Source organism: Dermacentor silvarum, chromosome 6 (assembly GCF_013339745.2).
Source record: "Dermacentor silvarum isolate Dsil-2018 chromosome 6, BIME_Dsil_1.4, whole genome shotgun sequence".
NCBI lineage: Eukaryota > Metazoa > Arthropoda > Arachnida > Ixodida > Ixodidae > Dermacentor > Dermacentor silvarum.
The window spans coordinates 150,040,021-150,067,745 of NC_051159.1; the positions used below are offsets into that span (position 1 = coordinate 150,040,021).

At 45.3% G+C, this 27,725-nt stretch overlaps 1 protein-coding gene across 1 annotated transcript in view; it reads right to left on the reverse strand.

Moving 5' to 3' along the window:
* The window catches only part of LOC119456966 (alkylglycerol monooxygenase-like), a 31,788-nt gene continuing 4,063 nt past the window's right edge, over window positions 1–27,725 (reverse strand). The window contains exons 2-10 of the mRNA XM_037718786.1: window positions 17,595–17,725; window positions 16,693–16,844; window positions 14,814–14,917; window positions 13,315–13,477; window positions 11,749–11,894; window positions 11,188–11,322; window positions 10,269–10,385; window positions 7,547–7,629; window positions 1–211 (exon numbers count right to left, since the gene is read on the reverse strand). Of these exons, the coding sequence (XP_037574714.1) occupies window positions 1–211; window positions 7,547–7,629; window positions 10,269–10,385; window positions 11,188–11,322; window positions 11,749–11,894; window positions 13,315–13,477; window positions 14,814–14,917; window positions 16,693–16,844; window positions 17,595–17,725 (1,242 nt within the window). The remainder of the gene's footprint in view (window positions 212–7,546; window positions 7,630–10,268; window positions 10,386–11,187; window positions 11,323–11,748; window positions 11,895–13,314; window positions 13,478–14,813; window positions 14,918–16,692; window positions 16,845–17,594; window positions 17,726–27,725) is intronic.

Sequence of the window (27,725 nt, forward strand, 5' to 3'; positions counted from 1 at the left end):
TCACGCCAGTTTTTTCTTGAGAACCCGCTTCAAGGTACCCCATACGCTCGCTGCAAGGCATCCCAGCAGCGAGGCCGCGTACGTGGCCCTGACTATGTTGAGGAAAACCATGCCGGCCGCAGAATCAGCCATGACCGACAGGTGGAAGACGCGCACGTCCAACATTAACATCAGGGCACACCTGAGTGCCTCCAGTCCGTAGATGTGGGTCCTGCGAAGGAGAAGATGCCGTTCATCAAGCATGGTACACACAGGGGTTGCCACGGAGGTATAAAGGCTGCAATGGTGCGGACAAGAGCGGGGAAAGGAAGCATGTACTATCGCGCTCAGTATGAGCTACAACACGCGACCGCTTTGCCACGCGCTCACGCGTTGTAGCTAATAATGCGCGCAGTTGTACATGATAAAAATTACGCGATAGAAGAGGCAGAGAGACTGCGTCTTTTTTGTTCACTCTGTTTTTTACCATGTACTGCAACACAGACCAAATAACCCAGTTATTGGCAGGTGGCAACACCCTGTACAGGACCAGAATCAAGTTTTTCCATCCATCCATCTCACTTCTACTGAAACGAACCTTGGTTAGGAGTTGCCGTTTGGCAGTAATAATATCCTATAGAAGTGAGTATATTAAGAAAGGAATAGATAAAGAAAAAACCATTGAGCAGTGATGTAATTGTTAAGGGTTGCGTATACAAAAAGGTGAAAGCAGGATAGGGTATCAGTGGCCCCTTCAATACTCAATATATAAAATGCTGCTGACTCGACACCTGAACAGTTGCATTTCGGATGAAGGCAAAAAGACAACTTGAACATCGGTGTGACTGGACTGAGCGCAAGCTAAGGAACCTCAGTTAGTCAAAATTAGTCAGACATTTTGTGACATATAGGGCTCCCATTTTAGCTCACATTTACATTTTAGTTGCATAAATCCATAGAGAGAGGGGTGGGGGAGGGGTGGCTTTTTAATGAATCCTGGAGAGGTTTGGCTGGCGGCATACCTAGTATGCTACTCCAGATGGGTATCATGAAAATGAAATGATGGGCACAGTTTACAACACAGATACACAACATACACAAAACGCAACACTCAACACTCGACTAAAGTGTTTCACTGAGACCAGTGTCTCCAAGAAAGCTCAAAAGTGCCTTTTTTGCACGAGGTGCACAGGTAATGACAGTCAATAGATCAATCAATCAGTTAATCAGCAAGTCATTCACGTATAATAAATCAATAAATCGCAAATACAGTATTTGTTTTGAGCGAGAGTGACCGCGATCTGCCCACCGCTACCCTTCTCATGCACGGAACGGCGCGACCTATTTATTCACTTCAAAATAACAAAACGGCTACCTGCAACTTCATCCGCAGTAGCTAGCAATGGCGTAGGCAAGCCCAAAATGGCTAGTCTATTTTGCCAAGATGGCAAAATAATATTCGGGGTACATGTGTGAACTGCAGGCACTCTGCATGATTATTTACAGACGCCATTCAAGCTAATCCATTGTATTGTTTAATTAGCGCACATGACAGCAATGCTAAGGCTAAAATTGCCACAATGGCCAATGAAATAAACAAAGTTCAAATTTTTATGCGATAGTTATATATGAGCACATGTGTTTACTTTATCCCATCTATTTTTTTCTTCTTTTCGCGTTGCAGTATGTCAGTTTTTCAACATGCATGCCACTGAAAACATCAGTCGAGAATTATGCCCAATATGAGAGGATTGTAAACCCGTTTACAATGCTCCCTCTCTACCTCTACATTATCGTATATCTCTGCAGAGCCGAAATAACATAAAATAATTTCTCGATTTCGAACTAGCGGACGACGTGCATAGCGCTCGGACGTGCCTCACATGGGTTTCGTCGTTTTTGCTCTCTGTGCGCGGCCTTCAGATACATACGAGCTCAAAACCACTTTCAAAGTGTTCGTGAGTACCTAAGAACCCGAACCGCTACCAATTTTTGGTGCGGAGGGGACTTATTGGCCCATTTTTGGGCCTTTTCTACCGACCACGCCCGAGAAGGCCTAGCACGACTACGGCCGCCGAGGACTGGTATGCCACGTGAATACGCCACAGACGGGATGGACATCCCAGTGGAAGAGTATGACGACACCAGTCAATGGATCTCTGCCATTCAAGCGCAGAAGATGTCGAACCGCCGCAGAAAAAGTGAGTCTTTGTCACTTTCCTCACCGACCACGTCGACATCGAACACTAACCACCGCCGCCGTCTAAGAAGCCCGCTGTGCGGACCCGCATGATTCTCAAGCGGAGTCCTTTGCCGAGATTACCTACCGACTTCTTCAAAATTGTGTTCAGGCCGAAAGGCGGAATGAATTTGAAGAAATTTACCGTCATCGAACTCCTTCAGGCCACTATTTGCGGTGCAAAGGCTAACGTCGCGGATGCGAGGAGAGACGACCAGGCCCGTGTTAACCCTACGAATAACTCCTACACCGTCGCAAATCCGTCAGAACAGAGCGCAGCAATACGTTGCTATCAAGAACATCCAACTGGAGGACGAAACCTTTGAATTGAATACCTACATTGCACCCCCCGACGAGTCTGTACGGGGTATTTGCTATAACATATACTCAGGCCACAGCAACGACGAAATGTTGCGGGACCTACAACAGCGTAACAAAGGCAAGAACTTCGAAATCGCTGGAGCTAGAAGATTGGGACAGACTAAGTCTGTTCTGATCATCTTCGTCGACACCACAAGAGTACCGGAGAGCATTGATCTCTTCGGCGGTGTCGTGAGATGCTACTACTTCAAGTCGAAAATTGAAGCTTGCTTCCACTGCCGGAGACCAGGACATCGAGCGGATGTATGCCCGCAAGAGAAGCCAGAGCTCTGCTACCGATGCGGACAAGGCCATCCGAAGAAAGAAAACCCAGATTGCATCCCGAAATGCATCGTCTGCAAGGGAGATCACGTCACCGGGACCAGTAGATGCAAGTTTCGCTACGAAAAACAAAGGAAACCTCCTACTTCACCTGTACCACACAAGAAGAATGATGGACACGTCTCAAGAAGCCGGTTCCCTTCAGCCACACGAGGCCCTGGAACGAGAAGTCGAAGCAGGTCAAGCTCCTTCCCGCCCTTGTCCAGAAGCGTCTCCAAAGACTGGTCAAAACAGGTGAGCTGGGGTCCGCCTACCTCCCGGTCTAAAGCAGACGAAAGAATACAACAACTAGAAAGACAAAATGCGCACCTAACCTCCGTAGTCGCTCAATTGCAGGAGGAAATTAACAAACTGAGAGCAGAGAGAGAGCAAACTAATAGCTCTGTAGTTCAACACTCCACCACAAACACACCCCAAACACAAATAGCTAACACACCCGCTGCATCCGCAGCCTCTTCACGATCATCCTCCCCACAACGCAACGCCCCCGCAAAAAAGAGACCTCTAACGACTGAAAAAGACCCTATGGATGAAATTAAATCCATGCTGGAGAAAAATTTCACACAATTTGCCGCACAAATTGGCAGCAGAATCGAAGCACTTGAGGCCAGACAAAGCAAACAAGAAGCAGCCTTTGCTAGCTTCACATCCACCTTTGAGCAGGGTGCAACTACTTCAGGTGCCAGGCAGCGTCCAGAAACCCCCCATGTACTTCAACATGGCGGGACTGCATAATGACATAATAATCTGGCAATGGATCTGTAGAAGCTTCGGAAAAAACGAAGTAATCTGCAGTTCCACATACAAAACCTTAAAGAAAAAGCCCCCGACGTTATTGCCTTGCAGGAAACACTTGGAAATGTTAAACTGCGGAACTATAAAACCTATGAAAACAAAATTTCAGAGAAATACCAAATTGCCACATTAGTCCAGAGAAATCTAACGGCCATAGAACATGACCTAGAAGTGTCTGACTTGGACTGTCTCCTAGTAGAACTAATTCCACAAAAGGTAGGCATACCCGCCTTATTCATACTTAATGTTTACAGCAACCCTAAGGGAGGACACCCTACCATTATCGAAGCAATAAATAGGACACTCAAAATTTCCAAACAGTATCCACTAGTCATAGTGGGGGACTTTAACGCACAAAACATGGTCTGGGGATACAGAGCCAATAATAAGAAAGGCACGCATCTCTGGAATTACATCCAGGATGCGCGCCTTACACTACACACAGACCCAGTCACCCCTACTAGAATTGGCAGGAGCACACAGGTTGACACATCTCCAGACCTGACGCTCACAAAGTATATAGGACAAGTGACATGGCAAAACACTATGACTAACCTAGGTAGCGACCACTACATAGTGGCAACTACTATAACTGCCAAGAACCTCAGAGGTAGAGGCAGGAAACCGGTCCAGATTACGGACTGGGACAAATTCAGACAACTCAGAGATCAAACCGCAGGGAATGAGATAAGTAACCTAGATGAATGGGTCAAAGACCTCATCCATGATGTTAAAACATTAACGAAATCAATCCCATCTTCAGAGGCACCAAAAACTGTGGACAGTCGGCTGCTACATATGTGGGAAGCATACGACAGTCTGCAGAGAAGGTGGCAAACGCAGAAACTCAGTCGACCACTGCGCATTAAAATTGCAAGGCTATCCAAAGAGATAGAAGATTATGCACAACAGCTTGCCAGGCAACAGTGGGGCCAAGTCTGTGACCAAATGAGTGGCAAACTTGGACTCAAGGATACTTGGCACCTCCTCAGACACCTGCTAGATCTCGCGACCAGCAAAATAGCGCACCTTAAGAACATCATTAGACTAGTGCACAACCATGCGCTCACAGATAAAGAACTCGTCGAGGAACTCAGACAGAGATACCTAGACACATCAAACAAAGTCTCTCTGCCGAGCTACTTGGGAGCCCCGAACCACAAACTGGACGAGGAAATCCAAGAGTCTGAAGTGCGAGCAGCGCTTCAAAGACTTCGGACCTCCTCGGCTCCAGGCGCGGACGGGGTTACAAACAAATCACTAAGAAACTTAGATGATGCCTCGATCGAAGCAATTACTAAATATTTCAACAAATGTTGGGAAAGAGGGGAACTCTCCTCATCCTGGAGGCATGCAAAGATTGTCTTCATCCCGAAACCGGGAAAGAAGCTTGACTTGCAGAACCTCAGGCCCATATCTCTCACCTCCTGCTTAGGCAAAGTGCTCGAGCACGTAATTCTAAACAGGCTACAGAGCCACATGGATGACAATAATTACTTCCCGCACACCATGATAGGCTTTAGAGGAAATCTATCAACCCAAGACATCATGCTAAGACTCTCAGAAGAGGTCTTACACCCTATTCACAGGAAAAGAACTAGAGCTGTCTTAGCCCTAGATCTAACAAAAGCCTTTGACAACATTAAGCATGAGGCAATCATGCTTGCATTGGAGAAACTCAATGTCGGACACAAAACATACAACTATATCAAAGCCTTCCTCTCCGACAGGACTGCCGAACTTCAGCTAGGCTCCGTCGCATCTTCTATATCGCAACTTGGCAGCAAAGGAATTCCACAGGCATCAGTACTATCCCCTTTCCTATTTAACATCTCTCTTATACCGCTAGCTACTGCACTTGGCACAATCCCTGGTTTGAGACACTCACTATATGCTGACGATATCACTCTCTGGGCTAATACTGGAAGTGATAGTGAGATAGAGGAAACACTACAAGCAGGAGCAGATCGAGTGCCATATCATGCGAATCAAATAGGCCTGTCATGCTCCCTGATGACCTGATTATAAGGGCTGAACCACGAGCAAAGACACCTCACCCGGAAATCAAGGTGATGGTAGATGACGCGTACTTACAAGAGGTGCAGACCCTTAGAATTCTGGGGATGCACGTACAAAACAATGGAAAGAAGGCATTCACCCTGAGCAAAATCATAGGATGCGTTATCCAAACAAACAGGCTAATTAGGCGAGTAGCAAACAAGCATAAAGGCATGAAGGAAGCGGATCTCAGGCAACTTGTCCAAGCCTTCGTCCTGAGCCGCATAGTATATTCCCTTCCTTACCTGCACCTCTACCCGGCTGAAAAGAAGAAAATCGATTGCCTAATTAGACAATCATACAAATAATTCCTTCACCTACCTAGATACACGGCTAATGAGAAGCTCCTTGAATTGGGAATTCACAATACCCTAAAGGAGCTGGTCGAGGCACACAGACTAGCCCAACAGGAGAGGCTATCCAAAACTGAAGTAGGAAGACACATACTGGAGGACCTGGGGATCCGATACGGATCCACAGACACCTCAATATGTAAACTTCCCCTAATATACCACAGAAATTTAAGGATAGACCCAATACCAAAAAACATGCATCCTGAACATCACAAGGACAGAAGGAGAGCAAGAGCTAAAGCTCTACATAAACACTACTCGGGTCTGCAGGATATAGTCCACGTCGACGTTGCGGAATACCCAAGTCGAGATGCCTTCTCTATAGGCATAGTCAACAATCAAGGTCAGGCCCACTCTGCAGCAACAATTTGTTGCATGCATGCAGAGGAAGCAGAAGAGGCAGCTATAGCTCTGGCTATAAATGGCACCACCGCGGAAATCATTTTTAGCGATTCCAAAACCGCAGTTAGAAACTTTGCCAGTGGCAAAATCCACAAACCGGCCATGCAAATTCTAAACAAATATCCACCACCTGATCGCCAGATTCAAATCATCTGGGTCCCGGCACATTCCTCGCACCCAGGAAATGAGGCTGCCCACAACTATGCCCGAGGTTTCGTCAGCCGGGCGGTGGAAGGCCTCGACCTGGGTTCAGCGAGGCATCGCATGGTGACATTCCATGAAATTACTATGCACTACCGCGAAGGTAGACAAAAATACCCCCCTCCGCATAAATCACTGAATAAACTGCAACAGGTGACCTGGAGACAGTTGCAGACTGGCTCATTTGCCAACCCTTACAAGTATTCACTAATATATCCGGGCTGCTTCTCACCTAAATGCAAGAACTGCGACGCCTATAAAGCGGAACTGACACTTATATTAAGCGAGTGCCCCGGGCTCAAACCTAAGGCGGAACTCGAACTTAATAACACTTCAGACTGGGAGGTAGCGGTGTCCAGCTCGGATCCCGCGGTCCAGCTCCGGACCGTCGACTGGGCTTTGGAGGTCGCTGAAAGTCAAGGGCTTACGACCACCTCACGCCGCCTAGCAGAAGAAACCCAGTAATTTAAATAACTCTGCATCTGACGAAAATAAAGTTTTCCCTCCTCCTCCTCGATTCCGACTAGTGTTCAGCTTCTCATCCATCATGAAATGCCTTAGTTGCACCATGGCAATAAAGAACTGGGTGCTAACTTGGCTTTTCCCGTCTTCATTGCCTAAAACACTGCAACAATATGTAGTCTCTTATTTCATTTGTTGCTGAACATCCCTTTTCCTTACTGAAGTGAACGCACACTTACTATAGGGTCGGGGAAACAATCTTTGTGTATGTAGCTGTTCTGCAAATGCACGAGAAAAAAAAATACACGATAACACTGCGTGGTAGAAAAAGAGGCTTGCTCCTTTTTCAACTCACCTGTTGTCCAAGAATGCTCCCATTACACCAAGGGAGAAGAAGATGTAAGCGATGCCGCAAAGCAGCGCGCCGGTGCCAGTGACCTGGGTGAGCATAGGGAGGGCGGTCGATTTATCACCGAGCTACATTTTATATTTTTCACTCACTGAGAACAGAAACAAACAGGCCACTGACTTTCTCAATGACTGAAAAAAAATTTGAGCCTTGGTATATCAGCACTCACAGTCCATGCGTTTCCGCATAGATACTTCATTGTGGAGCATTGACCATGACATCTGATATGATTATATTGGTAATACTGAAAATGCTGACAACTTTCATCACCGATTTTTCCAAAACATTTCACTTTCTGAAAAATATACAGAAATGACACGAAAAATGAGCAAATATGCACATATGCACACGCATAAGCACCATGACGTGAGCTTAGCGTCAGCGCGCTTGAATCGATGAGCAATGTAGTGTGCGCGACAAGCATTTGGTACGATATGCACATAATTGTTCAGGCAAAGAAAATAAGCATGTCTTGTTATTTGATGAATCGAAATAAAAACTGACATTTGTTGCGGCCTTCTTATGAGCAATCTTCGAGTAATTTCTAAGCCCAATTTCCTCAGCGTAGCATATTCAACTAATTAACTCGGTGATGACACCCCTGTTCCCACCGTATGGCCGCTACGTTGTCCTGTACCATTCGTCGCCAGGGCAAGTTTCGAGTGAATTTAAACGTCGGTCGCGCCAAACAAGTTTCTCCCTCCCGTCGTCAAAAGGAAAAAAATAAGTACAATGAGTAGCTTCCGAACAAGTCACGTTCAGGGTGAGCACAGGGGCCATCTATACAGGGTGTTTCACTTAACTTAGGCCAACCTTTAAAAATATGCAAATGCTACGTAGCTCGACAGAACCAAAGTACCAACACACAAAAAATGCTCGAGGCATTTTGCGTGTATTCGCGGGCATCTTTCACACTCGGAAAAACACTTATATAACACGCATTCAGCAACAGAGCTGTATCGAGAGTTTTTCATGCTGCTCTACAAGTTTCTAATTTACAATTTTCATCGAATTATAATATTTGAAAAGTTGAAAAATTATTTAGACTAATTATCTAATTAGGCGGAATGCAAAAAATATAATCTGAGTATCTGCAAGCGACGGCAAACAAAATTACCTTGGTTCTGTTCAGGTACGCCTAGCATTTGCATATTTTAAGGTTTGGCCCAAGTTAATTGAAACACAGTGTATACATGTCTACGCCGATGGCTCTATTATATTGTTACGCCAACGAAGGATTAGGAACTGCAGACTATTTACAAAGGATAGCTGCAGCGCTGGCCAGTTCAGCCGACAGCTCGAGATGATGATGATGATGATGATGATGATGATGATGATGATGATGATGATGATGATAGCCTCACACTTTGGCTCGTACCCCACACTAGGGGATGGGCCAAGAAAACAGCCAGAAGCAGTTCGTCTTCTTCGTCGGGGCACCCGCGCGCATCGTCCACAAGAAACACGCAATTTGCATGCATCAATATTTTCAGAAACGTGCAGTAGTCATTTCAGTGAAGTGATCCATAATCGAATTCAAGCCATATACCACGGAAACCAATCCACATCCACGGAATTTGTAGTCTTCCGTGCTACCGCACGATTCATTTACTCAGAACACACCGCATAAATGGAGCTGCATGAGTAGAACAGTGCAAACAGGAATGACCAGTATAAAGACGACAAGATGAAGCGCTGACTTCCAACAATTTTTTTTTCTTCAATGAGGTGAGAATATACGAACTAGCACAGCTTGCGACGCACGATGGGCCATATGCCGCAAGTCCCACGGTGACCAAAAAGAACGAAAAAAAAAGAAAGAAAACGAAATACATATGAAGATGAGGAGGCACGATAAAACTCCGCGTTCTCAAGCATATTCTGCTTGCACTGTCCTATTCAGTATGGAGTGCCAATATGTCTATTCGTATATTCTGCTAAATGGAGCTGTCGTATAGGTAGCTCCAAAGCAGCTTTACCAATCCTTCTAGCTTCATGGCGCCACAGATGAACATTCAGACCTGTTTCCTAGTTCAGATACGTTCGGTAATATGCAATTTAAAGAGGTCACAATGTGCTTCTTTAATGGATATCCGTTCGTTACGTAATCATCGGAAATAGTACGGGGGATTAAAACCCCCCATTCTAGCTTCAGTGGTGTGCCATGGAATTTCCTATAGTGCTTCGAGAAAGTGACAACGGGAATGGGCTCTGCAATATACTGTGTGAGCCTGTAGCTCTATAGTCATGCCTTCCTTCATGACTGCTACAACGGGAATCAATAATATACAATGCTTCGCGTGGTTCAATGTGGTGTCTCCGTACTGACGTTTTCCAATACTGTTCGGTCTAAATAACACCGCATATCCACGAAGTGAATGATGATGAGTGGGCGAAGCACCGGGGGATCATTCGGGCAAAACGCTGGAGGCGTTCTCCGCAAGCCGGAAGCTGGCTTCAGGAACCGAAAGCGGAACCGAAAGTGGAACCGGAAGCGGAACCGGAAGCGGAAGCCGGAGCTTGGCGTATATATATATATATATATATATATATATATGCATATACATACATACATAGCGGTCTCCATGCCAACCAGAGCTATGGACTACGAGGGACAAGGCTCGGCCCTAAGGGGCTTCGCCCCTAAAAGAACAACACAGTTACTTACTGGGCTCCAGTGTTTGAGCTTCACGTAGCCGATGCCAATGAGGGTAAAATGCAATGCTACGTAAAGCTTGCGCAGCAGCGTGGTCTCCGGCGCGTAGGGTTCAACAGGCCTACGTACCTGTGCGAAAACAAGCGGGACACTCAGCGAACAGAAACCTTCGTCATTGGCGTTAACTTAAACAGTATTTGTTGAGCATACCAATTATACTTTTCAATGAATGCACGCTCTTTCAGAAAGGAAAACAAAGGTATTTAGCAAGCACGTTTCAGTACTTTCATGACTTCTGCCAGTCCCTCTATATAGGGATCACGTGCCTACTTCTGCCTTCACGTTCGTGCTGGAATCAATAGCGGTCGCTCCTCATTAACCTGTCTGGTTAGTCTCCTTTGTCAATGCAATGATAATCAAGTGCACAAGCTTAAATTAGTTTTATTGCTCTCCCTCTCCCCTCCCCCCCCGCTTTTTTTTAACGTATTCTACGCTGTCTACAGGCCAGCACCCTGGAAAGCTTCTCTGCTGTCCGTTTCATGCGTCTGCATGAGTTGCGTTGAAGTTGATTTACGTTCTACCGGTGGACATGGAAGGGTCACGCGTAGTCGCAATAGTGGTTCGTGGGCATCTTTTCGACGACTACACCACCGCTACGCACATACTGGCAAGGTTAAGCGAATAGAGAACAATGAGGATCAGAAATTACTATTTGAAGTCACGTTTTAGATTTTTTTTTGCCATAAAACTAGAACTACGGTGAACTAACTATACTTTTGTATTCGATATATGTACGTGCAAAAAAAAAAAAAAACTCCACAAAGATGAATTTTGCATTTAATGTTGTCGTGTGAATAACTTTAGCATTAACCTCCTGATCAACAAATGAAAAGCTGCTATCATGCCCGATGGAGATTTGCGGCAAACTCACATCTGGAATATCGTTCGGGTCGCCCAGTCTTGGTTTGCCCGGTTGCCAGCCAGGTCCCTTAAAAACGGTCGAAAATTTGTTTCCGAGCCCCTTGATGGTGATAACTTGTTTGCAGATGTACAGGAAGTGTTGCATCTGAAGAGACAAGAAGATAGAAAGCGAGTCATCATGAACCTATGAAGAAGCGCGCGCACGCTTCCAGAGCCCAATATACACCAGTGAACAAAGGAATGTAATGCATTCGTCTTTAATATCATTTAAATTAAAGAACATTTCGTGTTTATATAAGTCTAGCAGATGTGCAACAAGCGTTTTATCTCTAGAGGCAAATCATCATGAACCGATGAAGAAACTTACCTGCGCTTCTAGAGCACAACGTACAGTAGTGAGCAAAATAATTTTTACGCTAGCTTCTAATAGCAGGGAAATTAGAGAATGTTTCGTCTTCAACTACGACACATGGGAAAATCGCACGCGACTGCGCAGCCTGTCTGACGAGCAGGTATATAGCAGAGCAAAAGCATCTGGAAATACAAAAAGAGGCATTGGACCATCTCGAACCTGAAGAGTCCATGGGTCAAACGTGTTCACGGAGTGCGTCAGTCCGTAAGCAGGTCGGCGCTGCTCAGCCGCAAAGGTGCCAAAAAGACGGTCCCAGATGATTAGCGTGCCACCGTAATTCTTATCAATGCAGTATCGGTCTCTACCTAATAAAGAAAGACAAAAAAAAAAAGGATAGACACAGAAGAAAGTGAACGTCTAGTGACTTTTTTTTTTTTTGTTCTTGCAAGGTAGAAAATTCCTCTTGCTCACTTATCGTTTGTTTCCTTATACCTATTTGCACTTACATTTTCAACAACAGTAGCAGCAATAACGACGAAGTGAGTATTAGAGTTATAGGTGGGATCTACAGCATTCAAACGTCTAAATGAACAACGTCCAAATGTAGCGCGTTCAAATGAACCAAAGGTCGAAATGAACCAATTGTAGTGTCACACCCCATTCTGTCACGCTTTAAAAGGGCATAACACTGATAAACTCAGCATGCTAATACTTTCACGTATTGGCATGCAAGAGGATTCACATGACCAATTACTTCAGAGGATAAAACGATACAGTTAAGAGCACCAACCACATTTAGGTATATACCGGCTGCTTCAGCGAACACTTTCAAAAAATTTTAAAGGTTGCCTTTGGCAGATAGCACAATTCTAGTTCATGAGCTGGCCTACTCAAAGAGGCGAACATTACTTGCCCAAGAAATTGAAATGCATTATCGACTAATTAACAAAAAATCCCTAATGAAGTTTTTAACTAATTGTCTTATGGCTCATATTGCAATTTACAAATTCTAGCCGTGGAGTTCGCAAGGCGGATCCACTTGGAAAGAATTCTCGAGATGACACCAGTTTCGAGATATTAATTCCACAACTTTGCGGAGAAATGCATTGGCGTTCCGGTTACTTTTGCGCTTCAGTGCATAAAATTACGTTTTGTTAAGGTCATGACAAGACAGCCTATAAGTTCATTTTGCCGAAAGCGTAAGGTTGGTGTGCCAGAAGATGGTGCAACTATTAAGAACGGATGCTGACGCAAACCTTCAATTTCTCGAAGCTACTCCCTGTGACTCAAAATGTTACAGCAACCTTTCACTGAGACCAGTTACTTTGTAACCATATATTAAACGTTACCTTTAAATGTGGATGCAGATACGATTATGCGATTTTCCTGCGCAAAATGATCAAATCCGCGGGAATACCTGGAAATATGAGGCCGAATTCACAAGGCCTGTTTGCAATTAGACGGGTGCCTTCGCTAATATGTTCAGCGTCGCGATTAACTGTTTCTGCTCTGACGAACAGCTGTAGCATACGACCTTTTCTGTGAAAACGGGCCCTGTACTGCGCAATGTTATTCCGCTAGAGCCGTCGATTGAGAGTGATATTTGATATTGCAAGAAAGACGCATGTATTTAGTAAAAATATTGTCTTTCGTGGCGAACAACAACAGAGAGAATTCTATATATAGTCGTATACACCCTTGTTACATGATGTATTGTATGCGTGCAGCTTCCTCCAGGCCAGCGCATTGATTGACGTTACGTAGTGCTAAATTATGTGGAAATACCGTGATGTACTCGGTGGTGGCTTGGGGTGTTGAGCACGTACTCCAGGGGGCCAAGTGACTGGACAGACTCCGTGTGTATGAGGAACTGGTACAGACGGTTGAATTGGTGATGCACCAAGTACGCGCTTGGTGACAACACCACAGCGAGCGGCAGATACAGCACCTGCAAAGGGAGCAGGAAAGGCGCGTGTATGGAAGCACCACCCGCCGGGGTGGCTCAGTCAGCTAAGGCGTTGCGCTGCTGAGCACGAGGTCGCGGGACTGAATCCCGGCCCCGGAGGCCGCATTTCGATGGAGGCGAAATGCATAAACGCCCGTGTGCTTGCATTGTAGTGCACGTTTAGAACCCCAGGTGGTCAAAATTAATCCGGAGCCCTCCACTACGTCGTGCCTCATAATCAGAACTGATTTTGGCACGTAAAACCCCAGAAGGAAGAAGAATAGAAGCACCCCCTTCAGCTCGCCTGAAGTGCCGGAGGTGCAGCAGCATAGATACACAATGCGGCGCTGCTGAACAGACGCATTCGCTCTCAACACACACACACACACACACACACACACACACACACACACACACAACTGGTGTTTCCCGCAACTTGAATAAAGTGTTTAAAAATGTTTATTTAGCTTATTTAGATTATTTAGCTGATTAGCTGAGTTCAGCGTTAAATATTTCAGCTTGAGGGCATACGTGCGAGTCCATTTTCTTTAAGAGCATAAGTGTGCGTGAGTTCCTTTAAGTACGCCGGTAAACCGCTGAGAAACATGTATTTATCAATCGGGAATCGCCTGCAAGTGCGGTTGTACTGGATTAGTGGGGAAAAAATAGAACGGATGAGTGCAAAAAAGGACAAGTGCTCAGTATTGTATATTAGTAGCCTACCTTGGCGTAGCTGCCCTTAATTAAGTCCATCTGCCAAGTTTTCTGCGCCTAATAAACCTCGCCTAATAAAATAATCACTAATTCCTTCCTAGTAGGAGACTAAGCTAAACGTAACTCATTACTCACAGCAACGACGTACAAGCGCTACTGTGCGGTGATAATATGCGGTGGTAGTGACTGTGTGTGTCTGTGCTCACTTTCTCTCCATCTCTCGACTTTCCTGTCTCGTTACCTCTCCCTCTCGTCTCTCCGCAGCGTAGGGTAGCAAATCGGGTTTTCTCTTCATGTTAATCTCCTTGCCTTTCCCCTGTCTTCTGCCTCCCTCTATCCCTCTCTAATCCTGTTCGGGGCCTACTTGATATGGTTCGCAGAAAATTACCGCATGTCAGCGAGAATTTTACGATTCATTAGAAGATCACCAATTTTATGCCCATTAATGTGTAATTACATTGTGGTCATGTGATTTCCATGAAATACAAATACGTACCACGCTCATGCATTTGTCATTCCTCCGCTGAGGTGATTACCATTGCCACAGGACTTCCTTTTTTTTATCCCCAATATATCAACCAAAATAATCATTGCAATAGTAAAAAAAAAATTATTCAAGCCTTACGGGTTCGTAGTACGCTTGTAAAGCCGACTGGCGCAGAGCGGTTGTCAAGTTGTAGAACTGGGAGCTGTGGTGCACCTGATGGCCGGACCAGGCGAGGTTGACCTCTGAATGCCAAAGAGGTTAAGCAATAAGATAATCACGGCCAATGACGCGTCCCGCAAGCAACTTGCGCGAGGAATTGTAAGCCGTGGAATAGTAGTCGTCAATAGCAGTTTCTTCCCTTTTCGAACGACCCTATAGTACGGAGAATCCTTGTGGATCCAGGGCCTTCAACACGGGGAAGTACCAACTCAAGGAATTATGATCACAAGCATCCAATACCCCTAGAGCAGGAGGCCGCAAACAGGATAATTACCGTGGCTTCTATAAGTGAACGTCGTTTTTCGCCAATCTAACCAAACAGGCCAAGAGAAAGGAAAGCAAAATAAGAATGAAATAGAAAACCAATATGTTGAGTCAAAATAGGTTCTACGAGCTGTTCAAAGCCAAGCTGTTAGCCAAGTTGTTCAAAGAAATAAAACATTAAGTAGTAACGGTGCAAGACATGAGTATAAAACCAACGGTGTTCGGTCATCGGACATCTTACAACCGAACACCATAGGTTTTATAATCGCGTCCTGCATCGTGATTTTAAGTTTTTTTTTTTCGTTGAACAAGTTGTCTAACGTTAGCTGGGACACACGGCATATATGCATCACACGTTAGCGGTATTTTTTGAGGTTTGACATTTTGTTACAAATTGCATGCGAAGTTTGTATTATGAACTGCCTAAATTTGCAGGCATTTTTGTGAACAGAAGAGAAAATCACACGCCATTCCATCTGCTGTGAAGGTGGATTACCAGCGAAGCAGTTTAGCTCACGACATAGAGATGACACACAATTTAGATTAAGGATATGAGCAAATTATATTTCTCTTGAACAGCGACGGCGCTCATCCCGAAGAAAGACACATGCACACACACACATTTATTTTGATCGGCGGTCTTGATCGGCGGCATACATTCGGATGGAAGACTACCGCCATCTCGGGGAGCCAGAGGAAACTAGACACGTGCGACGGGACTGCCACGCCGGGAGGCGGAAGAAAACTGGGCACGCAAGCACTTGGAACGACGACAAAGGGAGGGCGTTGCGAGAGTACACATGGCAGACGCGGGTCGCACAGCGGCACACATTGGGAAACCCTTATTATCTACCTGAGAGTCTACTGATTTTGAAAATGGATCCTATTGATAACTAATGTACTGAAAATACATATTCAAGTGATGAGACCTATAATATTTTGCATAGAATGAAGCGATTTGACATCAAATTCGGGAGCCGAGGTTTTGCACATGCAGATCTGTTGACGGACACGAAAAATACATAGAGCCCTAGCCATAGACAGCTTCGCTGTAAAAAAAAAAAAAAAAAAAAAAAAAAGACTCAGAAACCTCGCGCGAATACCCGCGCTATAAGCAGCTCCAGTGCCATGTACTTATTCACACAACCAATAGCAACCGAAGTCATACAACCAACGAATGTTTATATTAGGAATGCTGAAGACTGGTATTCACTTGAGCGTTACTGGGCAGTGATTAGTAATTGTTGTGACTTAATGCGCCTGCAAGCTGGAAAATGTATCATAAGAGGCGGTACGGGCTAAGGGGTACATGGAAATTAGTTGGTCTCCGGCCCGTGAGATGCAAGAGTCAGGAGGGACTCCTGCATAAATGTACACATTGACAAGGGAATAAACAGGAGGGCTTATGACGGGCGCTGATCTTTGTGCGGGGAGATTGGTTTGAACGTTGGCCTGGATGTTGGGATATTGTAATCTTGGTATGTTGCTTTGCTATTCATTAAAGTGCAGAGGTAAATGGAGCTGCTGTACTTGCCGTGAGCCCAGCGATGCATCCAGTAATACGCGAAGTCGACGGCCAGAAGAGCGAAGAACCAAGTCTTCGTAGAATTCCATGGCAGTGTGACAATCCTGTGGTGTTCATACACGTAGATGTAGCCGGCCAGTAAGGTGCTTTCCGTGAAAAGGCTGCGTCAAGTGGCAACGTATTCGTAAGTCGAAGGGCGTTGTGCACTCTATTGGTCAAACATGATCGTGTGCGTTGTACGTACCATTCAATTTCTGGCTGCACGTCTAGGCTCCGAAATAAGAAAAAAAAGTCGGGCATAAACCATCAACAATGATCGTCAAAAATAGTGTGAACTTCCTTGAAGTCTGCTGAAATCCTGCTGAGTGGCATTTTACATGAACCACCTGAAGGAAGCAAGGAAAAGCGCTTAACAAATTCCGGAAGAAAGTAACAGGATAATATCGGTCACGTTTTGGAGCCACGGGATAAGGAGGGTCACGTGACTCCTGCGCGTTAAAACGCGACAGCGGATTACACTTTCTTCGGGATCAGCCCAGTTTCGACAACACCATCTGCGGAATAGGCCGAGTTTACTCTTGCGCTATCTCCCGTATCATCTCGGGTACTGGATGAGATACCGACCGCGGAGACACGCCAAACCCCATGGAGGTAAAATGCAAAGAATAGCTTCGATTTATTAGAATTGTGCGCTAAATAGGAGAGCGTTTGCTTGGGCTGTTCAAGCAACTTTGCGGCCCACCGCCCGATGGTTGCGTGGGCGGTTACGTAAATTTGATGTCAGCAGATTGGAATAAAATCAGAATGGAATAGTTTTACGTTATAAGGCTCCAAGAGCACTACACCGGACCCACGCGCACATCGTGGTACATTTTTAGGCATGTAGCTTGCCAGCAGATATATAGACTTACCGAGACAGCTCTTGAATAATGCCCTGCCCTATCGAGGTCAGGCCGTCATCAAGTTGGAAGCGGTCACTTTTCCTTTGCACAAAGTTGAAAATCAGTTCAATCACCAAGAACGCCACGAACAGAGGCACAGCCTGCGAATAGCACGAAAGGAACAAACGTGAATGGTGGATCAGGAGCCAGCTTTCAGACATCCTCTCTTACATTGCTAAAAAAATGTGATGCGTAAGTGTGTTGTTTTAATAGAGCTGAGGAATTTCTCTCGCCGCAGCCTGACCCCAAATATAAAGGCGTGTACCCATCGCCCCCCTTTAACTCCCCTGTAAAGGTTGCCGCAGTCTGATCGATAATATAGTGTGCGCGCGTTGCGCCCAAGAACGCGAACACAGATTATATAGATGGCCGAAAAACAACGTATATGATAATACTGAGGGCTCGGTGAAGGTACAGAAAGAAAAGAGGACGTTGCATTTTGACTGAGCAAGTTGCCTTCTTTTTGTTGACCTTGCTATCCTTTCCCGTCTGTCTGTGTATTCGAAGGAGGATATAGACTTTATTAATTTCTGTCAAAAGAAATTCACCGGTGATTACGATATTCCCTAATGCGAAATTTGAGCGCAGCTCTATACATGTTTTCATTTCGCAATATATTGGCTGGCGCGGACAATCTGTCTCGTGCGGCACGTTGCAAACGAAGCGAAGTGTGGCGCGACTGCCTCGCTAATCGTGAGATCGCAAGAGGCAGCGCGTGGGTGACACGTGGGCGCGATTCACAGCAGCCGCCGCAGACAGATCTCCGCTCATGCCGCGCTGTTTCCATACAGACGACGCGCGTTACTCTGGCGCCATCTCGTAGTCATCGTCGCCGCAAAGCCCGTCTTGCGTGGCACTACGCTTTTCTTCTCACGCTTTCGCCAAACCCTTCCTCCTCGCGCTCTCTTCGCTCTCGCCCTCTTTCATGTACCCCTGTGCCCCGCGTTCGCTTTCATCCTTCGCCGCGCTCGTTCGCTCGGTTACGAGGGACAACGCCGACGCCGCCGCTCATCGTAGGAATGGGTACTTAAGAGCTGCGCTCTAAAAAAAAGGAAGACAGAAAGAACAGCGGGCATTGTTTCACGTCTGATAGGGTGCGTGCACTGTCCTACGGTTTTCATACCCGAAATGGGAAGTCAGAGATGTTGCTTCCAATCTTTCCATCTGGACCACAGTGTACCATGCCTATAAAAATAGCGGGAGAGAGTGTGAGTTGGAGTGAATTGCATAAAGCCACTGAGACCAGTGTGGTCGACCGCGGGGTGCCGTTCTGCTTTTCAGTATTAGGGAGATGATGCTAGGCCGATGCAGTTCATCTCAGACTGTACAGAAAAATGTCATGACTCACATTGTACTGCTTTTGGCTGGACAAGTTGCTTGCAAAGTAAGTTACTTACTCAAGCTATATTATGATGCTGAGGATTCTCTTCAGTTGTGATTTATTCTGGGTGCTGGGTTTTAGCTGTTCGCCAGGATACAGAGAGACGCAGTCTTGAGTTGTTTGCTTGAAGCGACAGGTGGTTCAGGTAGTCACACCCAGCTTCAGGATCTGTCTCGTTCGGCTTTGCTGCATGCCCACCCTCCGGCGTAAGGTGACTGGTGGATTTCTCGAAACCTGCCGTTCGTATCGCAGGAGCGACAGATGCCACCTTTTCCATGAAGGAAAATATTTATGTACAGGGTTTAAAAACCCCCATTTGTATTCACTGGACCCTGACTGGCGACTTCGCTTGCCACCTGAACTCTCCCGTCGTGAAACACACTCTGGTGTGCCGCATGTTGTTGCGCCTCGCATTTACGAACAGTTAGTCATTGCTCGTCGAAATGGTCAACAACGCCGCATGCCATTCTTGCTGATGTGACAAAACAATACAGGGTCTGTCCGAAAGCTAATGTCAATGATTATATTGTGAAGCGATTATACGTGGCAGCGCGCTGGGACCGGTTGGGATTGGTGGAGGGGCAAGTTAGCTTACGCACGCGCAGTCTCTCAGTCGTCTGCGACCATATGGATAGTAAGGACAGGCTTTTCCGTGCAACTCGTTTTCATTTCCCGTGCAAGCCGTAATGCAGCGCTCGATGTAACAAAGGATTGCCATCAAGTTTTGTGTGAAACTCGGCAAGTCCACATTGGAAAGTTTTCCTATGAAAAAGACAGCTTTTGGTGATAATTGTTTCTTAGAACGTCAAAACTACCGATGGCACAAGGCCTAAGGTCGTGAAGAAGTCAACGATGAAGCCCGCACTGGACGGCCATCAACGACCATCACGGACGAAAATGTGACGCGTGCGAGAGATCTTTCGGACTCAGACCGTCGTATGAGTGTTCGTTTAGTGGCACAGACAGTAAACATTCCAAAAAGTACCAAAAAGACTTTTTTGGTACTTTTTGGAAAAAAAGTACTCAGACTTTTTTTGTTTCTGCGCTTAAAAACTACCAGGAGATTTTGATGAATAATTTGCAGATGCGAAAAGTGTGCGCGAAGATTTTGCCCAAAGTGTTAACGGAGGACCAAAAATCGCGCAGAGTTCAACGTGTCAGGAACTTTGGGACATGCGCAAAAGTGACCCCCACTTGTTAGACGATGTCATCACAAGTGACGAGCCTTGGGTGTTTGAATATGACCCCGAAACAAAAAGGCAAAGTGCCGAGTAACACATCTCGGCATCCCCTTGCCCCAAGGAGGCCAGAATGAACAAGCCAAACTCCAAGACCATGCTCATTGTGTTCTTTGACATCAGGAGAGCTCGTCCACCATGAGTTTGTGCCACATGGCACAACCGCCAACGCCAAATTCTATGTGGAAGTGCTCGAGATACTCAAACAAAGGGTTCATCGTGCCCGGCCTGACATCGGGGGCGATTGGAAACTTCACCATGGCAACGCGCCAGCCCACACGTGATCCGCTCCTGGCCGACGGTTCCCCAGCCGCCATACAGTCCTGACGTGGCTCCCTCAGACTTCTTTTTGTTTCTGCGCTTAAAAACTACCATATGAAAGGACATCATTTCGGGACAGTTGACAAAGAGGCTTGCACCAAGGCTCTAAAGGACATTCTGGAGGATGCCTACCATTACGCCTTCGATGCCTGGAAATCTCGGTGTAAGTGATTTATCGACGCAGGAGGAGCCTATTTTGAAACAGTTTATTGTGTTGTATCGATCTGATCAATAATTTATTTTTAATCGACTTACTGACATTACTTTTTGACATACTCTGTACATTCTGTGCCATGGTCCATTCTTCAGCTCTCAACGACCTGTTCTGCATACCAACCGCTTAGACGATAAATTGTTCTCGGAAGTAAAGATCCTGAGACTTTGGCCGAATAACTTTGGTACGCGCAAAGTTAAGAAGCGCTGTACGAGCGCTTCTGGCTACATACGTGAGTGAACGTTCATCTGCGAGGTTGTGCACACTGATTCCTATCGCACAGCCTGCTCTTATTTATCGTTCATGTCTCTCTTGCTCATCTCCCATTCATTGATGTATAAATTCTAATGCTTCTTGAATATATTTCTTTGCCTCGTGTATTGGCATTTCATTGCATCAAAATATCCTCAGTAGTTTCTCTGGCTCGTTACAGCATCGTAATCCTGTAGAGCTGTTCACTCCAGCTCAAAGTTTTTCTTGGCGATCTACGCATGAGAAAACCGCTGACCATACTGTACTGTTGCTGAAAAAAAAAAAAACGGAGCTCAGAGGAGACATGACCACCGCCTTCACCCACTCGATGCTTTTCCAGCTAGGCGGACAAACGTGATCTAATTCGCAAATACTTCCTGATTGAACCTACACATTCTCGCCACATACCCTGCGGCCTTATGGTACCTCGATCAGATCGTGACCTGCTACAGACTGCTGCGATAATAAGGGAATGGCACTTTCCTTGTTCTGTCCACGAGCGCGCTTCAAGGACACGCGGTGTCACAACGTCACGTGGCGAGGAATCCTCTCTCCGCATCGGCGATTTCACCTGTCGCAATGTGGACTATAGGGATAGACAGGTGGCCAAACATCGCCGCTTCCTCGACGCTACAACTGTTGCGGGCAAGCCTCCTGTTTATCACTCGCCCTGTATAGACTTCACAGCTGCTACCGATGATACGGACGCATATAGATCCGCCTGACCAGCTGTAAGAAGTTACAGTGCTTTCGAATTGACTCCGGTAACGCCAAGTTTCATTTCGTACGAAACCTCGCCTCCAGGATTCATAATAATACTATATCCGCGTTATGGGAAGGCTGGTACATCTACAAGTAAGGTAGTTTGGAGAACACATTAACCAATGGAAGATCTTGGAGAGATTTAAACTTCGTGCAAATAAAATATGTGTCTGCACAAACAAAAATGAAATAATAATAAAAAAGGAACTCGCTGATGTTTTCTTTTTCTGCAGCAGCAATAAATGTCTATAGCAACACGACATTCTTTCATGTATCGTTCTTGGCATGTATTCTCACCACACCGACTTATATTTACTGTCTTGTATGGCGTTTAAACTAATTCGTTGTATAGATATTAATTACATTCCATGTTTACCTAATCAGAGGCCTTTCTTTTTTGTATCATGCAATGGGGTTTCTTAGAAAACATATCTGGTGTCATTATTACACTCCAGATGCCTGCAGCACTAATCAGTGAAACCCAGAAAATGCGCGCGACCAGTTAGTTGTATACTACTCAAGTCATCGCTTGTATGAATGTTCTTTTTTTTGTTTAGGTTCAAAGGTCGCCAATTGGAGCAGAATGCGCTGTTTAGAGTATTTTGACAGCGAAGCTGTATACCTCTCGTTGGTCGGAAGATTTCGTGGCGTAAACACAAAACCCCATACTCCATACCAGCTGTCCGATAGCTTCGCCGAGCTGGAGGAGAGAGAGCTGAGAGAGAGTGAAAGCAGAGCATAAAAAGCAGAGCATCGCTAAGCATCGCTAAGTAGGGTGCCTACATGTAAAACGGCGTTGCATGTAGGCACCCTATCGCTAAGCAGAGCATCGCGCAGAATAGCGGATGCGAGGTGGAGAGGAGGAGTGAAGGCATGTGGTAGTGGGACGCGTAGAGCTGCTGTCGACGCCGATCGCGTTTCCCCGCGTTCCCACCGACGCGCCTGGTGTCCGTGACTGCAGCCGATGCCTCTGGCGGCGGCTCCGCAGGTTTCGACCAGACAACTGGACCGATTATTAGTAAGTACAAGTAATTTCCCCTATGTTGTCTATGATGTCAATGTTTGTTGACTTATGATATATATATATATATATATATATATATATGTATATTGTACCGGAGCACATCGGCACCAGCTCTGTGCCAGCCAGTGTGTGGAAGAAGACGTTGACGATCGTGTGGTTCGCGCTAGGTCGGTTTTCAACGACCGTGCGTCGCGAGCTATAGAGAAGAAGACAAGAAGCTGAGGAAGGCTGTTCGTCCGCTCTGCATTAAGGAAGGCAGCGTCCGCAGCGTTCGACTGCAGCGTTCGATTCCTACGTTCCTGCGTTTGATCCCTGTAATAGCATCTCCTGCTTTGGGGGCTTGGGTCAAGTATCGGGTGGTATTTTCTTTGTTCACCTTGATCTTACGTTACTCTTTTTATTTCCGTTTGAAGAATTCTTATGTGTTTTTGAGTTACTCAGCCTTGCTTCATGTCTGTCTCATCACCTGGCCTCGGGGCTTCCCCGTGGTCAGCCTCGGTGGCTCCCCAGGAGCTACCGCTTGAGTTTTTTCTCCGCAGTGGAACCGGCAACGTTCCCGTGGCCATGGTGCCTACCGACGGGGGTATAATTAACATGAAAAACCCGAAGACGATTCAGGTGGAGTTGCAGAAGGCGTCAACTCACTACCGACAGATCACTGAGGTCCGCCAGTTCGGCAAGGGAGGTATTTTATGTTGCTCGCCAGACCACAACTGTACCAAGGAACTGCTCAATTGCCCAACATTCGCTTCACATCCGGTGAGATGTTTCGTCCCACCACATCTTGCATGCTCTAGAGGCATTGTACGAGGTGTAGACGTCAGTTTAACCCCTGAAGAGATTTTAGAGATGTTTTCGGTGGTTGGTGTCATCTCCGTTTACCGGTGTAGCCGAGTGATTGATAATAAGAAGACTCCAACTGAGTCAGTGATAATCACATGTGCTGGTACATTGCGACCGACAGAAATCAAGGTCTGGCCCCTTATATGTAAGGTTGAATCTCTAGCTCCACGCATTCTACAATGCGCCAACTGTTGGCGATTCGGTCACAACGTGAGGGGCTGCAGATCTGCGCCACGTTGCCGTAATTGCGGTGACAACCACAATTTCACTGATTGTTCATCCGAAGAAGAGAAATGCTGTCTCTGTAGTGGTGGTCACCCCGCTAACTACTCGAACTGTCCTGCGAGAACACAGGAACTTCAAATCCTGGAAGTAATTGAAAGGAGACGTTGCTCACGCCGTGATGCTGTTGCTGAGGTCCAGGGAAGATCTAAGGGATATGCAGGAGTGACAGCCCGTCAACAAATGGTTGCAGACTCTACCCTTTCCGATGCTATTGCGATAGCTGTCGAAAAAGCGCTCTCAAAGGCTATGGAACGACTAACATCAAACCTATCGGAGACTCTAGCTCATGTGATGACATCACAAATGATTCAGCTTTTCAGTTCTGTAACGAGCCCTAACACTAGCTCGCAGATTCCTACAAATCCCATTACATCGAACGCTGGGCACCTAATAGATCCCTCGCCAGTCATTGCAGAAAGCACTAAAAATGCAAGACCATCAACTTCAACTCAGCAGACCGACAACGGATGCTTCTCTGGATCAGTGTCGGAAAACAACCAGGACGTAGAAATGGATCTTCCGACGCTTAAACGCACAAGATCACCTAATGATAATTCATCCACCTCTGTCCCGCACTCCAAAACCAAAAAAAATTGTTAAAGATAACATTTCTAAATCCGATGCTAACCCCAATTCTTCAAGTTCTATCCATAAATCAAAACCCGCAAAACACGGTAAAGACAGTCTTTCGAAGAAAGATTTTTTAAAAGACAGTCTATTAGAGCAAGTGATTTCTACAGTAGGCATTAATTCATCATAGGTGTTTTAAAGGTATTACAGTGGAACTGCCGTTCCATTATTTCTGCAGCCACAGATTTAGTATATTTTTGTTCTCAATTTTCTCCCGACATTATTCTTTTGCAGGAGACTTGGCTATCACATGGCCAAGATTTCCACATAAGAAACTACCGTTTATTTCGATTGGACCGTCCATCCAGAGGTGGAGGACTCGCTTTCCTGATAACAAATAAAATATGCCACAAAGCAACAATATCATATCAGTATATGTCTACGGAGTGCGAGATACTAGCAATAGATGTAACTATTCCTGGTTGTTCTCCGTTTTCTTTAGTTAATACATATTTTCCTGCAGGTGTTCAAGATATTCGATACCTTAATAACGTTGTCAAATCTTGTAGGAAAGAAATTGTGATAGCGGGAGACTTTAATTCACACCATGTGGCTTGGGGTTTCCGAACAGACTCATGTGGAAAAAGATTATCGGACTGGGCAATTAATCAAAATTTTTGTTGCTTAAACACGAAAACAGTTACGTTTATTCAAGGCCGTTATAAATCAGCATTGGATCTAACATTTGCCAGCGTGGGGATGTGCGTGACTTCCTGGTCTACAGTCGACTCTGCTTCAAACAGTGACCATCTACCCATTAGATTTGATATTCTGTGCCCTCTTACTTCTTTAGAGTCTCCGGCGCGAATTTTTGTCAATTACCAGAAATTTCAGAGTGTATTAAAAGCGACCCTCAACTCCCAGATAACGGTGCCGGATGACATCAAAGCCATGAGTCTTTGCGCGGTATTAAAAAGTTCATATAAAAGATCTCAGTTCAATATTAACAAAGATAAACGTACTCACTCTCCTTGGTGGAATTCGGAGTGCACGCGGGATTATAGAAGACGAAAAGCCGCTTGGAAAAAACTACTTTACAATCAGTCTCCGAGTAACTGGAGTGATTATAAGTTTGCAGCTGCCACATTCAAAAGAACTGTATCGAATGCCAAAGACGAATATGATAAAAAACATCATGAATTCCTCTCTAAGCCTAACAACAAAAAAGCACTGTTCAGATTCCTTCGGTATAGAAAGTTCATACCTACATCAGCGAATACTACATCGATAATTCTTTCACCACGTGAGACAGCTGCTTCATTAGAATTCATAGGAAAGGGATTAGCTCAACGCTTAACATCACGTTTGCCGAATCGACAATTAAGACCTCCCATCGCGGATGACTTTGTGGAAGTCACAGTGTCGGAGCTTTCCAATATCGTTAGATCTTTGCCTGCCTCAGCACCAGGTCCTGATGGCATTTCCAATGCCATGTTAAAAATTTTGTTTGCAATGTCTCCTGAGGAACTTCTAAACACCGTGAATTATTCTCTAAAAAATGCTTGGATTCCTCAAGAATGGAGGACAGCCAAAATAATTCCGCTACTTAAAAAACAAGGAGCTGGCTACAATCTTGACAATATTCGACCTATTTCTCTTACCTCAAATATGGTAAAACTTATTGAAAGAGTTCTATATGATCGCATGATCGATCATATATCTAAAAATTCGTTACTGAGCCCAAGTCAAATAGGTTTCCGTCCTGGTCTCTCTATTTGGTGTGCGCATGTAGACTTGGAAAGCCGTATCCAACTTGCTAGAAATAGAAAAGAATTGAGTGCTTTAGTGACTCTTGACGTGGCGAAAGCTTATGACAGTGTCGAATACCCACTACTACTGGACAGATTACAGTCCTACAATTTTCCGAGATATATAACGACATGGATTTTTGCATTTTTAAGAAATAGAAAATTTTATTGTTTTCAAAACGGCGTTTCTTCAACAAAATTCGATCAGACAAGAGGGGTGCCCCAGGGGGCTGTTCTGTCTCCTGTCCTATTTAACCTTTTGATGAGTTCAGTTCCACTGAGCCGGGAAGTTCATCTCTATGTCTATGCAGACGACATCGCATTTTTCGCGACAGCAAGAGACATCAATTCCCTTTATCTGTCCTTGCAAACATACCTCAGTATGCTAGAAACGTGGCTTCACACTCTTCACCTGTCTCTAAACGTAAACAAAAGTGCAGTCCTTGTCTTTCCGCTTTCCAGACCGATACATTTATCTTTAGTATGTGATCAGAGAATAATTCCACAAGTAGAGTCGCTTAAGTACCTGGGTATCACATATGATGAAAAACTTAGCTGGCGTTCTCACATAGAAAATATTGCAACGAAAGGGACACGAGCTGTAGGTTTATTACGTAGAATCAGTAACCGGCGATCTGGTATGCGAAGTGACACATTAATTATGATCTATCGTATGTATGTACGACCGATTATAGAATTTGGATGTGTTTTGTTTTCCGGAGGTGCAAAATATAAAATAAGACCACTTGTTCTTTTAGAGAGAGAAGCTCTTCGAATATGTTTAGGCCTGCCTAAATTCGTTGCTAATAACGTGTTATACCAGGAAGCGCGCTTACCTTCTCTTCACACGAGATTCTGCATGCTTACGGTTCAAACCTACTTAAGGGCTTATGAGTCGCCTCTTAGACGTACAGAATATATATTTATTAGTGAACCAAATTCATTTTTTGAGATCACGTGGCCTCGGTTACATACCCCACAGGTTGTATTTGTGCAGGAACAATTAGCACCTTTAAATGTTCACATTAGGGAAATCATTCCGTTAGATAGCTCCAAATTGTCCTTTAAAATAGAGTTTGCGGATATTTTCCCCAATAACGCAAAACTGCTGCCACCAACATATTTGAATGCCCTTTTGCAAGATTATTTGGCCCATTTCCCAATAAATGTAATAGCGACTGATGCTTCCTCGTGTGAAGAGAAGGAAGGCGTGGGAATATACTCACCATCCCTCGATTGGTCTTTTTCACTTCGCCTGCCAGATTACACACCAAGTTTTTCAGGCCGAACTTCTGGCAATAATTCTTGCATTGAGAAAGTTACCGCTATATGTTACAAAAGTTATTATTGTCACAGATTCACTTTCTGTATGCAGCGCGCTTAACGCATCTACAAATTTGACA